Source organism: Sciurus carolinensis, chromosome 14, assembly GCF_902686445.1.
Source record: "Sciurus carolinensis chromosome 14, mSciCar1.2, whole genome shotgun sequence".
NCBI classification, from domain to species: Eukaryota; Metazoa; Chordata; class Mammalia; order Rodentia; family Sciuridae; genus Sciurus; species Sciurus carolinensis.
Window position 1 is genome coordinate 77976682 of NC_062226.1, and position 15579 is coordinate 77992260.

Genomic DNA, 15579 nt, shown 5'->3' on the forward strand with positions numbered 1-15579 from the left:
ATATTTTTACTATTGAAATACTATAATAGCACTTACCTTGATTAGCCATGTAGATGATCAGAGTAAATGCAGAAATAAATTAAAATCTTTATTGTTCAGAGGAGGAAGAAAACAATGTGTTTTCTGGAAGTATATGCAACTTTTTCTTTTTATGAAGGTGCAAATATATATTGGGTTAAAAAATTGTGAGACCTACATTAGAATAAGTAATTTACTTATCTTCAGGCAGCAATATGAACGAATTTGTTGCTGAAAGAAAACAAGCAGGGAGAATAAAGACCAACCATGTCTTTTTAGAAGTAAAGATAGTATTTTAATTTATTTTTTGTTCTGTTGATAAATAGCTTTCACACATAGTTTTTGCATTACTTTTATATATTTCATTAATTGTGATGTAGTAGAAAGAGGGTCAGGTTGAGAGATGGAATCTAGATTAGGTTCCATTTGTGCCATTAAGTAGTAGAGATTTTGTCCCACAGTTTTTAATGTTCTTGTGCCTATAGTCACTATGGAGAGAGTTGGAGCTTGATAGAGCATGTTCTTAGTATGCATGAGTCCCTGGGTTCTATATTCAGTGCCACCAAAACAAAAGAAACAAACAAAAACAACCACCAAGAAAACGTCTAAGTAGATTATTTTGGGATCTGTGATTCTTTATTTTCCTTTTTACTTAGAATAAAGTAACATTTTTCCATCAGTAACAACATATTTATAAGTAATATTTATATAATAAATATGTATATATTTAAGATATTGAATTATTATTTTTTTATTTTAGCACCTGTACTAGAACCAGAGAAATGGGAAATTAATATTCTTATTAAAAACCCTGAAATTGTGTTTGTGGCTGACATGACAAGAAATGATGCTCCTGCCTTGGTCATTACAACACAATGTGAAATTTGCTGTAAAGGTGACCTTAAAAATACTACAATGACTGCTGCTATTAAAGATCTTCAAATCAGAGCATGCCCATTTCTCCCAGTCAAGAGAAAAGGCAGAATTACTACTGTCAGTTTACTAATTAATTATCTGCTTAATTGTAAACTGATTTAATATATTTCACTTTTAGGAAATGAATATTACCCACATTCTTCCCAGCCTTGCTCTGTATAATACATTTGTTTCTGTTCAAAGAGCCTAATTATTATTATATAATTATATTATTATACCAGTTTTCAAACTTTCTAAATCATTTTTCCAGATGTCCTTTATTGTTGTATGTATTCGTGGAAATATTCTTATGAAGAAGTTGGTTTCATCTTGATACTTTTCAACTAAGATCTTACTCTGAATTTCTAACCATGTTAGTTTCAAACTACTCTTTGACTATTAGGACTTTCTACCAGCTGTTTGCTGTGTTGTTTCAGTTTTATTATTTTAACTTTTTTCTTCCATTTGAATGTTTTGTTTTTCTGCATATAACATATTTCAACCTTCAGCCATTTGCTTTGATATACTTGATATTTGAATTTTACTCTCTAGTAAGCCACTTGGCTTTCTTCCTCCTTAAAACTCTTAATTCTTGAAGTTTATCTGCAAAGATTCCTAATAATTTTAAAAATACTCTTGAAAATGTTTAGGCTTCTAAAGGAGTAATAAAAGCATAAATATTCTAATTATTAAATATAAATGGAAGCTATAATTTTGTTAATACATTTTGGTTAAGATATTAAATAGACCATTGCCCTAGTTTGCAAAGTGGCTCCTTATTAAGAAAAGAGAGGCTATAAGGACTGGAGCTATAGATCAGAATTAGAAAAGAGAAAGGAAATAGAAAATGGAGGGCATAATAATTTTGTTTTACATTATCACATAGAATTTGTACATGTATTTCTTCTCTTTATATCCTTTTGACTTGACCACACTTATGTGCAATATTGGAAAATATAGTCTGTTTTTTGAGCTACCATGTTCTAGGACAAGACTATGGAAGAGAACTGATATCAAGTGACAACTAAACATCCTTCATTACAGTCCATTCAAAGCTTTCTTCCTTCACCCACACAAGTAATCTATATGTATCTTTCTTTTCACCCATGGAACATATTCACCTCCTCTTTAAGGAATCCAATCTCTGATCAAAGTCCATGAGTTTTAGCTCTCCTTATTGGGTCTTCATGTGGCCTTTGTTGGTCTGATAATTGGTTAATACATAGACAATAACAGAATTTTTTTTAATATACACAAAGACTTAGATCCCTACCATCAGACACAATTACCTTTTAATGTTGTGTAAGGACGGGATAATTGCAATTTTTAAAAAAATATTTTTGTGGTGCTGGGGGTTGAACCCAGGGCCTGTGCATGTAAGACAAGCACTCTACCAACTGAACTGTATCCCCAACCTGGATAATTGTAATTCAAAACCTATACAGAAAAAGAAAGAATGGGAGCATGTTGTAGTCACACATCCCTCACAACTGTCATATTCTTCTTAGAGGAATTGTGAAAACTTTAAAACTCTGGTGATAGAATAAGTGTCTTGGATAGCTTATCTTGCGGGTAAAATTTTCTGGTGTTTATACTTTTGGAGGAACATTGTTGTCATTTTATCATGTGGCTATACCTTTCCTCTCTGAGAAATTTTTATTTTTTTAACTATTATCCTCTGTAGACATGAATATAGTGACTATTACATGATTTAATTTCCTACCGAGTTGGTTATTCAGAGATTGCTTTAATAATTGAGTAGTAGCAAGCCTTCATATGCCAAATTCTGGGTTTTTTTTTTTTTTTTTTGACTAGAAAGTGTTATTTATACATCTCTGTGTTTTGCCTTTCCTCTGTTGGTCCCCAGTTTAGTAAGGCTACTTTAACAATGGGTTGGCAGGGGACAACATCTATAATCTGTTGTTATTTCAGGTTTCCATGTCTTTCTGTAACAAAAAATTAACGAGAAAGAGTAGGAGCCACAGACTTCGTTTTGCTGAGTCTCCTGTTCAGAGTTTCAATCTCTTCAGTGCTTGCATGTTTTCCTTTCTCTTATAGGACTTGGCAAATAACAAAAAGAAGGAGCTAATTCACAGCAACATTCTAAATATTTCAAATCTGTCTGGCAGGATAATTTAAGCATTTTTAAAACTCATGGACTGCCTTCCCTAGATCTCATTGTAGTGGTTTTATCAAATATTTTACTATAAAACTTAGGGTTACAGGCTTTATCTTTATAATATTCTTTGTCCATCCAGTTGCTAAATCAGTCAGACTGGTTTATTTTTTTGCTTTGCAGGAGTGTCAGTCATATTGATATTTTGACTTTGCCAACTTCTAAGTGTAAAATTTTGTAACAGTTAGGATATAAAGTAGGCTACTGTACCAAGAGTCTCTTCCCTGCTTGCTCACAATGTCTAAAGCATGGTAGAAGTGCATTTCTGTTTCTAGGAAAATAGTATAATGGTTATGATACAATGTAGAGAAACTGGGCTCTTCTCATCTTGTTTAGTTATTCCTGGGATCTAACTTGCTTCTTTGAAGAATTTATAGCATATTCACTTTATAGCTTCTTCAGAATGAGTAGTGTTAGTAAGGAGTAAGGAGAGAACAAAGGTCAAAGGGGTACCTTTTTTCATTCATTACCCAGGAACTGCACATACTACTTTGCTCACAATCCTTTGGTCACATTTTATTCATAAGTCAACCCACAATTTTAAGAGAGCCCAACAAATGTAGTCTTTCCAAATAATTGATGTTATTTGCTTAATTCATTTCTTTTTACATTTGTTTTCTATTTTATTATTTCTATTGTTTTCTTCTATTTCCTTGAGATAAATTATTATTTCCCTAGATTTTCTTCTTTTGCTTTCAATTCTGGTGATTCAGTCCAGGGCCTCATGAATGCTAAACAGGAGTTCTTCATCTGAGCTATACACCATTCCCTAACTTCTTGATGGGTGCTTAGCTAATTGATTTTCAGCCTTTTTTTTTTTTTAGGACCTTTTTAAGACTTTTTTTTTTATATATAAACTCAGAATTACCCATATATAATATTTGTTTAATTTATTTTTATCGTACACAAATGGGATACATACTGTTTTCTCTATTTGTACATGAAGTAAAGGCATACCATTTGTGTAGACATACTTTGACATAGGATAATAGTGTTTGATTCATTCTGTTATTTTTTCCTCCCCCACCCGCCCCTCCCACCCCCTCTATAGAGTTCCTCTTTCCTCCATTCTTACCTCCTTCCCACCACCCACTATGTGTCATCATCCTCTGATCAGGGAGATCATTCGTCCTTTGGATTTTTGAGATTGGCTTATCTCACTTAGCATGATATTCTCCAATTTCATCCATTTGCCTGCAAATGCCATAATTTTTTTATTCTTTATGGCTGAGTAATGTTCTTTTATTTATATATATATATATATATATATATATATATACACACACACACACACACACACACACACACACACACACCACAGTTTCTTATCCATTCATCTATTGAAGGACATCTAGGTTAGTTCCACAATCTGGCTATTGTGAATTGAGCAGCTATGAACATTGATGTGGCTGCATCTCTGTAGTATGCTGATTTTAAGTCCTTTGGGTATAGGCCAAGGAGTGGGATAACTGGGTCAAATGGTGGGTGCACTCCAAGTTTTCTAAGGAATCTCCACACTGCTTTCCAGAGTGGCTGCACTAATTTGCAACCCCACCAGCAATGTATGAGTGTACCTTTTTCTCCACATCCTCTCCAGCACCTGCTGTTGCTTGTATTCTTGATAATCACCTTTCTAATTGGGGTGAGATGGAATCTTAGGGTGGTTTTGATTTGTATTTCTCTTATTACTAGAGATGTTGAACATTTCTTCATATGTTTGTTGATTGCTTGTAGATCTTCTTCTGTGAAGTGTCTGTTCATATCCTTAGCCCATTTGTTGATTGGGTTTTTTGTATTCTTGGTGTAGAGCTTTCTGAGTTCTTTTTAGATTCTGGAGATTAGTGCTCTACCTGAAGTATAAGTGGCAAAGATTTTCTCCCACTCTATAGGCTCTTTCTTCACATTGCTGATAGTTTCCTTTGCTGAGAGAAAGCTTTTTAGTTTGAATCTCTCCCAGTTATTGATTCTTGCTTTTATTTCTTGTACTATGGGACTCCTGTTGAGGAAGTCTGATCCTAGGCCGACATGTTAAAGATTTGGACCTACGTTTTCTTCTACAAGATGCAGCATCTCTGGTCTGATTCCAAGGTCTTGATCCATTTTGAGTTTAATTTTGTGCAGGGTGAGAGATATGGGTTTAGTTTCATTCTGCTGCATATGGATTTCCAATTTTCCCAGCACCATTTGTTGAAGAGGCTATCTTTTCTCCATTGCATATTTTTGGCCCCTTTGTCTAGTATGAGAAAATTGTATTTATTTGGGTTTGTGTCCATGTCCTCTATTCTATACCACTGATCTACCTGTCTATTTTGGTACCAATACCTTGCCGTTTTTGCTTTGTAGTATAGGTGAAGTTCTGGTATTGCGATACCCCCTCTTCACTTTTCCTGTGAAGGATTGCTTTAGCTATTCTGGGTTTCTTATTCTTCCAGATGAATTTCATGATTGCTTGCTCTATATCTATGAGGTACGTCATTGGGATTTTAATTGGAATTGCATTGAATCTGTATAGCACTTTTGGTAGTATGGCCATTTTGACAATATTAATTCTGCCTATCCAGGAACATGGGAGATCTTTCCATCTTCTAAGGTTTTCTTTAATTTCTTTCTTTAGTGTTCTGTAGTTCTCATTGTAGAGGTCTTTCACCTCTTTTGTGAGATTGATTCCCAAGTATTTTATTTTTTTGAGGTTATTGTGAATGGGTAGTTTTCCTAATTTCTATTTCCAAAGATTCATCACTTACATATAAAATGCATTAGATTTATGTGCATTGATCTTATATCCTGCTACTTTACTGAATTCGCTTATGATTTCTAAAGTTTTCTGGTGGAATTTCCTGGTTCCTCTAAGTATATAATCATGTCATCAGCAGATAGGGATAGTTGAGTCTTCTTTCCTGTTTGTATCCCTTTAATTTCTTTGGTCTGTCTAATTGCTCTGGCTAGAGTTTCAGGGACAATGTTGAATAGAAGTGGTAAAAGAGGGCATCCCTGCCTTGTTCCAGTTTTTAGGGGGAATGCTTTCAGTTTTTCACCATTTAGAATGATATTAGCCATGGGCTTTGCGTATATGGCCTTTACAATGTTAAGGAATGTTCCCACTATCCCTATATTTTCTAGTGTTTTGAGCATGAAGGGGTGCTGTATTTTATCAAATGCTTTTTCTGCATCTATTGAAATAATCATGTGATTCTTGACTTTAAGTCTGTTGATATGGTGAATGACATTGATTTCCGGATGTTGAACCAACCTTGCATCCCTGGGATAAAACCCACTTGATCATGGTGCACTATCTTTTTAATATATTTTTGTATGTGATTTGCTAAAATTTAGTTGAAAATTTTTGTATCGATATTCATGAAGGATATTGGTCTGAAATTTTCTTTCCTCGATGTGTCTCTGTCTGGTTTAGTTATCAGGGTAATATTGGCTTCATAGAATGAGTTTGGGAGTGTTCCCTGCTCTTCTATTTCATGGAATACTTTGAGAAGTATTAGAATGAGCTCTTTTTTAAAGGTTTTGTAGAACTCGGCTGAGAACCCATCTGGTCCTGGACTTTTCTTTGTTGGTAGGCTTTTGATGACTTCTTCTATTTCATTACTTGAAATTGGTCTATTTAAATTGTGAATGTCCTCCTGATTCAGTTTAGGTAATTCTTATGTCTCTAGAAACCTGTTGATGTCTTTGAAATTTTCTATTTTGTTGGAGTATAGATTTTCAAAATAGCTTCTAATTATGTTTTGTATTTCACTCATGTCTGTTGTGATATTTCCTTGTTCATTCCGAATTTTAGTAATTTGAGTTTTCTATCTCCTTCTCTTCGTTAGTGTGGCTAAGGGTTTATCAATTTTGTTTATTTTTTCGAAGAACCAACTATTTATTTTGTCAATTTTTTGTATTGTTTCTTTTGTTTCAATTTCGTTGATTTCAGCTCTGAGTTAAACTATTTCCTGTCTTCTACTACTTTTGATGTTGGTCTGTTCTTCTTTTTCTAGGGCTTTGAGCTGTAGTGTTAGGTCGTTGATTTGTTGAGTTTTACTTCTTTTATTAAATGCGCTCCATGACATAAATTTTCCTCTAAGTACTGCTTTCATAGTGTCCCAGAGATTTTGATATGATGTTTCTTTGTTCTCATTTACCTCTAAGAATTTTTAAATTTCCTTCCTAATATCTTCTGTTATCCATTCATCATACAATAGCATATTGTTCAATCTCCAGGTGTTGGAGTAGTTTCTGTTTTTTACTCTTTCATTTATTTCTAATTTCAATCCATTATGATCTGATAGAATACAAGGTAGTGTCTCTATCTTCTTGTATTTGCTAACTTTAGCTTTGTGGCATGATATATGGTCTATTTTAGAGAAGGATCCATGTGCTGCTGAGAAGAAAGTGTATTCGCTCTTGGTTGGATGGTATATTCTATAAATGTCTGTTAAGTCTAAATTATTGATTGTGTTATTGAGATCTATGGTTTCTTTGTTCAATTTTTGTTTGGAAGATCTGTCCAGTGGTGAGAGAGGTATGTTAAAATCACCTAGTATTATTGTGTTGTGGTCTATTTGGTTTCTGAAATTGAGGAGGATTTGTTTGACGTACATGGATGAGCTACTGTTTGGGGCATAGATATTTATGATCGTTATGTCTTGCAGATTTATGCTTCCCTTAAGCATTATGAAATGTTCTTCTTCATCCCTTCTGACTAACTTTGGCTTGACGTTCACATTATCTGAAATGAGGATGGATATCCCAGCCTTTTGCTGAGTCCATGTGCATCGTATGTTTTTCCCCATCCTTTCACCTGTAGTCTGTGTGTATCTCTTTCTATGAGATGAGTCTCTTGCAGGCAACATATTGTTGGATCTTTCTTTTTAATCCAATCTGCCAGTCTATGTCTTTTGATTGATGAATTCAGGCCATTAATATTCAAGGTTATTATTGAGATATGATTTGTATTCCCAGTCATTTGGCTTATGATTTTTTTTGACATGACTTGATTTCTCCTTTATTTGGTTGTTCCTTTAGGGTAGTTCCTCCCTTTGCTGATTTACATCGTTGTTTTTCATCTCTTCCTCATGGAATATTTGCTGAGATGTTCTGTAATGCTGGCTTTCTTTTTGTAAATTCTTTTAGCTTTTGTTTATCATGGAAGAATTTTATTTCATTGTCAAATCTGAAGGTAAGTGTTGCTGGGTGTAAGATTCTTGATTGGCATCCGTTTTCTATCAAGGCTTGAAATGTGTTGTTACAGGCCCTTCTAGCTTTTAGGTTCTGGATTGAAAAATCTGCTGATATCCATATTGGTTTCTCCCTGAATGTAATTTGGTTCTTTTCTCTCGCAGACTTAAAATTCTGTCTTTATTTTGTATGTTAGGTATTTTCATTATAATGTGCCTTGGTGTGGGTCTGTTGTAATTTTGTGTATTTGAAGTTCTATAAGCCTCTTTTACTTGGTTTTCCATTTCATTCTTCATATTTGGGAAATTTTCTGATATATTTCATTGAATAGATTGTTCATTCCTTTGGTTTGTTTCTCTAAGCCTTCCTCAATCCCAATGATTCTCAAATTTGGCCTTTTCATGATATCCCATAGTTCTTGGAGATTCTGTTCATGATTTTCTTGCCATCTTCTCTGTTTGGTCAACTTGGTTTTCAAGATTAAATATTTTTTCTTCAATATTTGAGGTTCTGTCTTCCAGGTGTTCTATCCTATTGGTTATGCTTTCTATGGAGTTTTTAATTTGGTTTATTGTTTCCTTCATTTCAAGGATTTCTGTTTGTTTTTTATTTTCAGTATCTCTAACTCTTTATTGAAATGATCTTTTGCTTCCTGTATTTGCTCTTTTAACTGTCGATTGGTGCGATCATTCAGTGCATGCATTTGCTCTTTCATCTCATCATTCAGTGCCTGCATTTGCTCTTTCATCTCATTGTTTGCTTCCCTGATCATTTTAATTATGTACATTCTGAACTCCCTTTCTGTCATTTCTTCTGCCATGCTGTCATTGGATTTTATTAATGTAACATCTAGATTTGTTTGGGGCCTTTTCTTCCCTTGTTTTCTCATATTGTTCAGGTATCAGTGGACCATTAAGATATTGCAGATTTCCTCTATCGACTTATAGTGTCCCTGAAGATTTCTAGTATATGACCTCCTAGCCTTCAGTAGACTGAAATCTTGGAGGAAGTTGGTAATGCGGTGCTCCCCAAGGAAGCTGCCTCTCTAGGGTTGGTGACCCTCAGGTGGGGTATATTCCCTGCTAGTGGACAGAGGCACCTCCACTTGTTGACCAGTGGTCATCCAAAGAGGAACTAGACTGCGGGCTGAGGCAATGCCTGTTTGGGCCTGTGTCTCTGGTTTTACCATCCTTGTGGGAAAACCTCACCCGGCAGGGAAGACTCACCCGATGGGGATGTCTCGGTGGTCAGCTCCCCTCCTAGAAGTTCCCCTCGATCCACAACTAGTGCCTGGGCTGGGCTGCCTTCCTCTGCAACGTTCCCAGGGGCCCAGACCTACCTCCTAGGCCTGGGAGCCTCACCCTGTGCCGAAGAGTCTCCCTAGGCTGCCCCTCCTGAGAGAAGCTGCCCACAGTCCTGGAACCTTCACGCCCCTAAGCGTCTCTCTGTGCGGCTCCTCCACCAAGAAGCCGCCTAGGTCCTAGGACCTTGCTCTGCACCTAATTGTCTGACGGTGTGGCCCCTTCTCCTAGCAGCCACCTTGAGACCCGGTGCAGTCACTCCGAGTCCAAGCGACTCGCTGCGCACTTCCTCCTTCGAGCAGCCGTCTGGAGCCCCAGTGCAGGTCGCTTCGAGTCCAGGCATTTTGCTGAGTGGCCCTCCTCTACAATGCTCCCATTTTTCGGAGTTCACCGCTCCAGCAGGGTGGAGGAGTGTCTTGTTGGGCAACTCAACTTCATAAAGTTCGCTGTGTTGCGGGACTACTGCAACCGGGAACGCCACATCTGGGGTGCCTCTCCAATGGGAGAGACTCATCCGGCGGCTTTGAGTTGGTTCCAAGTCTCTTAAAACCTCATCTTCTTGAATCCTGAGTCCTGGAGCAACATGAAATGCAGCCATCCTCTAGTCCGCCATCTTGAAAACCTCCTAGGGTTTTTATAGTGCTGAATATTGCAACCAAAACCTTACAGATACTAACCACATTCTCTACCATGGAGATATACCTCTGGCCTCTACCGCTAGTTTTGATATCTTACATTTTCTCATTACTCTTCTTATTTTTACTCATGAGATAAGAGTTTTGCTTGACTTCTGAATATTTGGAAGTTTACAAGTTGTCATTTTATTATCAATATGTACTTTAAATTAACTGTGGTCTATTTCCATACTCCAATTTTAATTCTTTGAATTTTCTTGGAACTTATTTTATTCAAGGACATGGTTGATTTTATTTTTATGAAAATAATGCATTTTGTTGTTCAGAGCAGATTTTTATTTAGGTCAATTTCATTCATCATGTTCACATTATCTGTACTCTTCAGAGACTTTTTTGGGAGTTTCTTTTTTTTTTTCCCAGAGATTTATAGTTATATATAATATTTGGGTTTATCCTGATTAACATACATGAATGGAATTTGATTTCAGTTCATGATTCCCTTCATTTCTGCTCGCCCTTTTGCCTCCTATCATCTCTCCCCTTTCTCATTCTCCTTCCTTTAGTCTATTAGACTTCCTTTCGTTCATCTATCAATTTAAATTTCTTTCTACCTATGCATAAAGGTGAAGTACCCTGTTGTATGTGCTAATTTCACTTGGCATTACGTTCTCCATTTGTACCCATACTCCAGCAAATTCCATATTTTATTAAATATGAATGAGTAGACTCCATTGTGTGTGTGTTTGTGTGTGTACACAAATATAGACACACACTGAATTTCTTAATCCATTCATCTATTGACAGGAATCTGGGTTGATTCCATAATTTAGCTATTGTGAATTGTATTGCTATAAACATTGATGTGGCAATATCACTGTAGTACACTTATTTTAGATCTTTTAGGGAAATATCAAGGAGTGGGATACCTGGAACATACGGTGGTTCCATCCCTAGTTTTTTGAGGCACCTCCCTATTTCTTGTCAGAGTGGGTGGGTGTATTTGTCAGAAGTCCCATCAACAAGGTACAAGTGTACCTTTTCCCCACAACCTCATCAGCATTTATTACTGTCTGTATTCTTCTCTGTTGCCATTTTGACTAGAGTTGGATGAGATCTTGGTGTAGATTTGATTTGCATTTCCCTGATTGCTAGAGATGTTGAACACTTTTTCATATACTTGTTGACCATTTGTATTTCTTTTGAGAAGTTTCTCCTTAGAACTTCTGCCCATTTATTGATTGGGTTATTTGATTTTTTGGTGTTAAGTTTTTAGAGATCATTTGAGTATATTTTGGACATTAATCCCCTATCAGAGGAGCAGCTGGCCAAGATTTTTGTCCATCCGTAGGCCCTCTTTTCATGCTCTTAATCATTTCCTTTGCTGTGCAGAAGCTTTTTAGTTTGATGGCATCGCACTTACTGATTCTTGGTTTTATTTTTTGTACTTTGGGGATTTATTAAGGAAGTCGGTGCCAGCACCTATGCGATGGAGTGTTGACCCTATGTTGCCTTCTAGCAGTTGTAAAGTTTCTGGCTTAACTCCTTAGTCTTTGATCCATTTCCTTTGAGTTTTGTTCAGGGTGAGGGATAGAGGTCTAGTTTCATTTTTCTACATAGAGTTAATACTGTTTTCCCAGCACCAGTTGTTAAAAAGGGTGTCTTTTCTACAAAATATATTTTTTGCACCTTTGTTAAATATCACAAGGAATGTGGATTTGTCTCTGTATCTTCTGTTCATGTGTATCTTGATGCCAGTCTGTGCTGTTTTTGTTAATATAGCTCTGTAGTATAATTTCCGATCAGGTATTGTGATGCCTCGTACTTTGCTTTTCTTGCTTAGTATGGCTTTGGTTATTCCGGGTCTCTTATGCTTCCAAATGAATTTAAGAATTATTTTTTTCTAATTTTGTGAAGAATGCCATTGGTATTTTGATGGGGATTGCATTGAATCTGTATATTGCTTCTGGGGAATATGGCCACTTTGACAATGTTAATTCTGCCTATCCAAAAACATGGGATGTCTTTTCATCTTCTAAGATCTTCTTCAGTTTCTTTCCTCAATGTTCTATAATTTTCATTGTAGAGCTCTTTTACCTCCTTGTTTAGATTAATTCCCAAATATTTTATGTTTTTTGAGGTTATTGTGAATGGGATGGTTTTCCTGATTTCCATAGGAAACATTGATTCAGCTGAATCACTGTTCGAGTATGAGAAAGATAATGATTTATGGGTGTTGATCGTGTATCCTGCTACTCTGCTAAACTCATTTGTAAGCTCCAGAAGTCTTCTGGTGTAGTTTTTTGGGTCTTCTAGGTATAGGATTGTATCATCGGCAAACAGAGATAGTTTGACCTCTTCTTTGCTATCTGTATCCCTTTGATTTTCTTTTCTTGCCTTATCTCTCTGGCTAATGTTTCAAGAACTGTATTGAATAGGAGTGGTGAGAATGGACAGCCTTGTCTTATTCCTGATTTTAGAGGAAATGATTTTAGTTTCTCTGCATTCAGCCTGACTTTGGCTTTGGGTTTGTCACAGATGGCCTTTAAGATATCTATCTCTAGCTTCTTCAGCATGTTTGATATGAATGAGTGCTGGATTTTATCAAAGGCCTGCCCTGCATCTATTGAGATGATCATGTGATTCTTATCATTAATTCTCTTTAAGTGGCAAATTAGTTTTATTGGTTTGCATATGTTGAACCAACCTTGCATCCTAGGAATGAAACTCACTTGATCAGGGTGTATTGTCTTTTTGATGTGTGTTTGAATAGAGTTTGTTTCTTCTTTTGAGAAGTTTCTCTTTAGTTCTTTTGCCCATTTATATATTGGGTCATTAGAATTTTGTGTTGGTTTGGGGTTTTTTTTGCTTTTGTTTTTGTTATTGCTACTGGTTTTTTGGTGTTAAGTTTTTCGAGATCTTCGTATAGTCTGGATATTGATCCCCTATCAGAGTAGTTCCTGGTCAAGATTTTCTTCCCTTCTATTTTATTCTGTTTTATTAAGGAGTTCTGCATCTATAGTCCTCAGGGATATTCGTCTATATTTTTCTTTCCTTGATGCACCTTTGTGTGGTTTTGGTATTAGGGTTATACTGGCTTCATAAAATGTATTTGGGCATGTTCCCTCCCTTTCAATATTATGGAATAATTTGAGAAAGACTGGTGTTAGTCCTTCTGTAAAGGTCTGGTGATCTCAGCTGAGGTCCTGGGCTTTTCTCTTTAGGAAGGCTTTGAACTGCTGTTTCAATTTCATTTCCTGATACTGTCTGTTTGGGTTTTCTCTGTCTTCCTGATTCACATTGGGCAGGTCATATGTGTCTAGAAATTTGTCTTCCAGCTTTTCCAGTTTACTGGAGTATAAATTTTCAAAATAGGTTATGATAATCCTTAGGATTTCAGAAGAGTCTGTGGTGATGTCTCCTGTTTCATCTGTGAACTTGTTGATTTGGGTCTTCTTACTCTTTCCTTTGATTACCTTGGCTAAGGGTTTGTCAATCTTATCTTTTTGAAGAACCCACTCTTCGTTGCATTGCTCATGGGTATTATATTCTTATTCTCAATTTCATTGATTTTTAGCTTCGATATTAATTATTTCCTATCCTGTACTGGTTTGAGGGTTAGTTTGTTGTTCTTTTCCTCAGACCTTGAGGTAGAGCATAACCTTATTTACTAGGGATCTAATTTTTTAAAGTAGTCGCTCCTGGCTATAAATTTTCATCTTAGAACTGCTCTTACACAGTCCCAGAGATTTTGATATATCTCTTCTTATTTATTTCTAAGAATTTCTTGATTTTTAGTCACGTTTCATCTTTCACCCATTCTTCATTTGCAAGAGTATTGTTCAATCTCCATGTATTTATATGGTTTCTATTATTTTTCTTGGTGGTGATTTCTGGTTTCATAAAATTTTGATCTAGTAGGATAGAAGGGAACATATCAATTTTTTTTCTACTAGCTAATAGAAAATACAGTCAAGCAGTGACCTCATATATGATCTATTTTGGAAAAAGTACAATGCACAGCTGAGAAGAAGGTAAATTCATCTTTTGGAGTGAAATATTCTATAGATGTCCATTTGATTTATAGTGTTATATGGGTCACAGATATCTTTACTGATTTTATGTTTTGATGATTGTCCATTGATGATAAGGGTGTATTGAAATCACCATGCATTATTGTGTTAGGGTCTATGGGGATTTAACGTCATGGAGTACTTTTTTCCATGTAGTTGAGTGCATTGACATTTGGGGCATGAATGTTTATCATTGTTAAATATTCTTGTTGGATTCTTCCCTTTAGTAGGATGTAGTGGCCTTTTTTGTCTCTTTTCATTAATGTTTTTCTTGAAATCTGCTTTGTCAGATATGAGAATAACTACTCCTGCTTATATTCGTGGTCCGTATGCATGGAATATTTTTTTCCATTCTTTTACTTTCAGCCTATGGATGTCTTTGCCTATAAGAAGAGTCCCTTATAAATAGCTTATGGTCGGGTGTTGTCTTTTGATCCACTCTTCTAATCTATGTCTTTTAATTGGGGAGTTGAAACCATTAACATTCAGCATCAGTATGGATGTATGTTTGTGGTTTCCTGCCATTTGTTTTTTGCTCTATTTTATTCTGTCTTTATTCTCATTTAGGGGATTAGTCTTTGGATGAACTTCCTCTGTTGGGTGCTTTGGGAATTGATTTTTATTTCTTGTGAAGTTTATCTTTGAGTGTTCTTTGTATTGCTGGCTTAGTGCCCATGAATTCTTTTAGTTCTTTCTTCTTGTGAAAAGTTTTTATTTCTCCCTCAATTTGAAACTGAGCTTTGCTGGGTGCAGTAACTTTGGGTGGCAGTTGTTTTCTTTTTGGGCTTAGAACATCTCATTCCAGGTCCTCCTTGATCTTACAGCCTGAACTAAGAAGTCAGAAGTGAGTCTTAATGGTTTGCCTCTAGATGTGACCTGATGTTCTCTCTTGTAGTTTTTAACATTCTTTGCATATTTTCTGTGTTAGGCATTTTGATTATGACATGTCTTGGTCAGCTTCTCATTTCAATAGGTGTATTTCAGGTCTTGTCATTCTCCTGTAAGTGGATATTTATCTAATTTCTGATAGGGAAAACATTCTTTGTAACTATCCCATTGAAAATATTCTTCATAGCTTTAGTTTATATCTCCATGTTCTCTTCTATCCCAGTGATCCTCAGGGAATCTAGGGGCTCTGCCTGGTTTCTCTTCACTTTTTCTATTTCTCTATTGAAATGACCTTTCATCTCCTGTACCTGCTTTCTTAATTCCTTCCTTAGCTCTTCTTTCTAGTTCATGGAACCTCTTTATAACCAGTTTTGTATGACCTCTGGAGTTTCAGCCAACCT

The 15579-nt window shown here is 35.8% G+C and overlaps 1 protein-coding gene across 1 annotated transcript in view; it reads left to right on the forward strand.

Moving 5' to 3' along the window:
* Positions 1-15579, forward strand: part of Vps13a (vacuolar protein sorting 13 homolog A) — a 268516-nt gene that overhangs the window by 128910 nt on the left and 124027 nt on the right. The window contains 1 exon segment of the mRNA XM_047525841.1: positions 779-1011. Within this exon segment, the coding sequence (XP_047381797.1) occupies positions 779-1011 (233 nt within the window).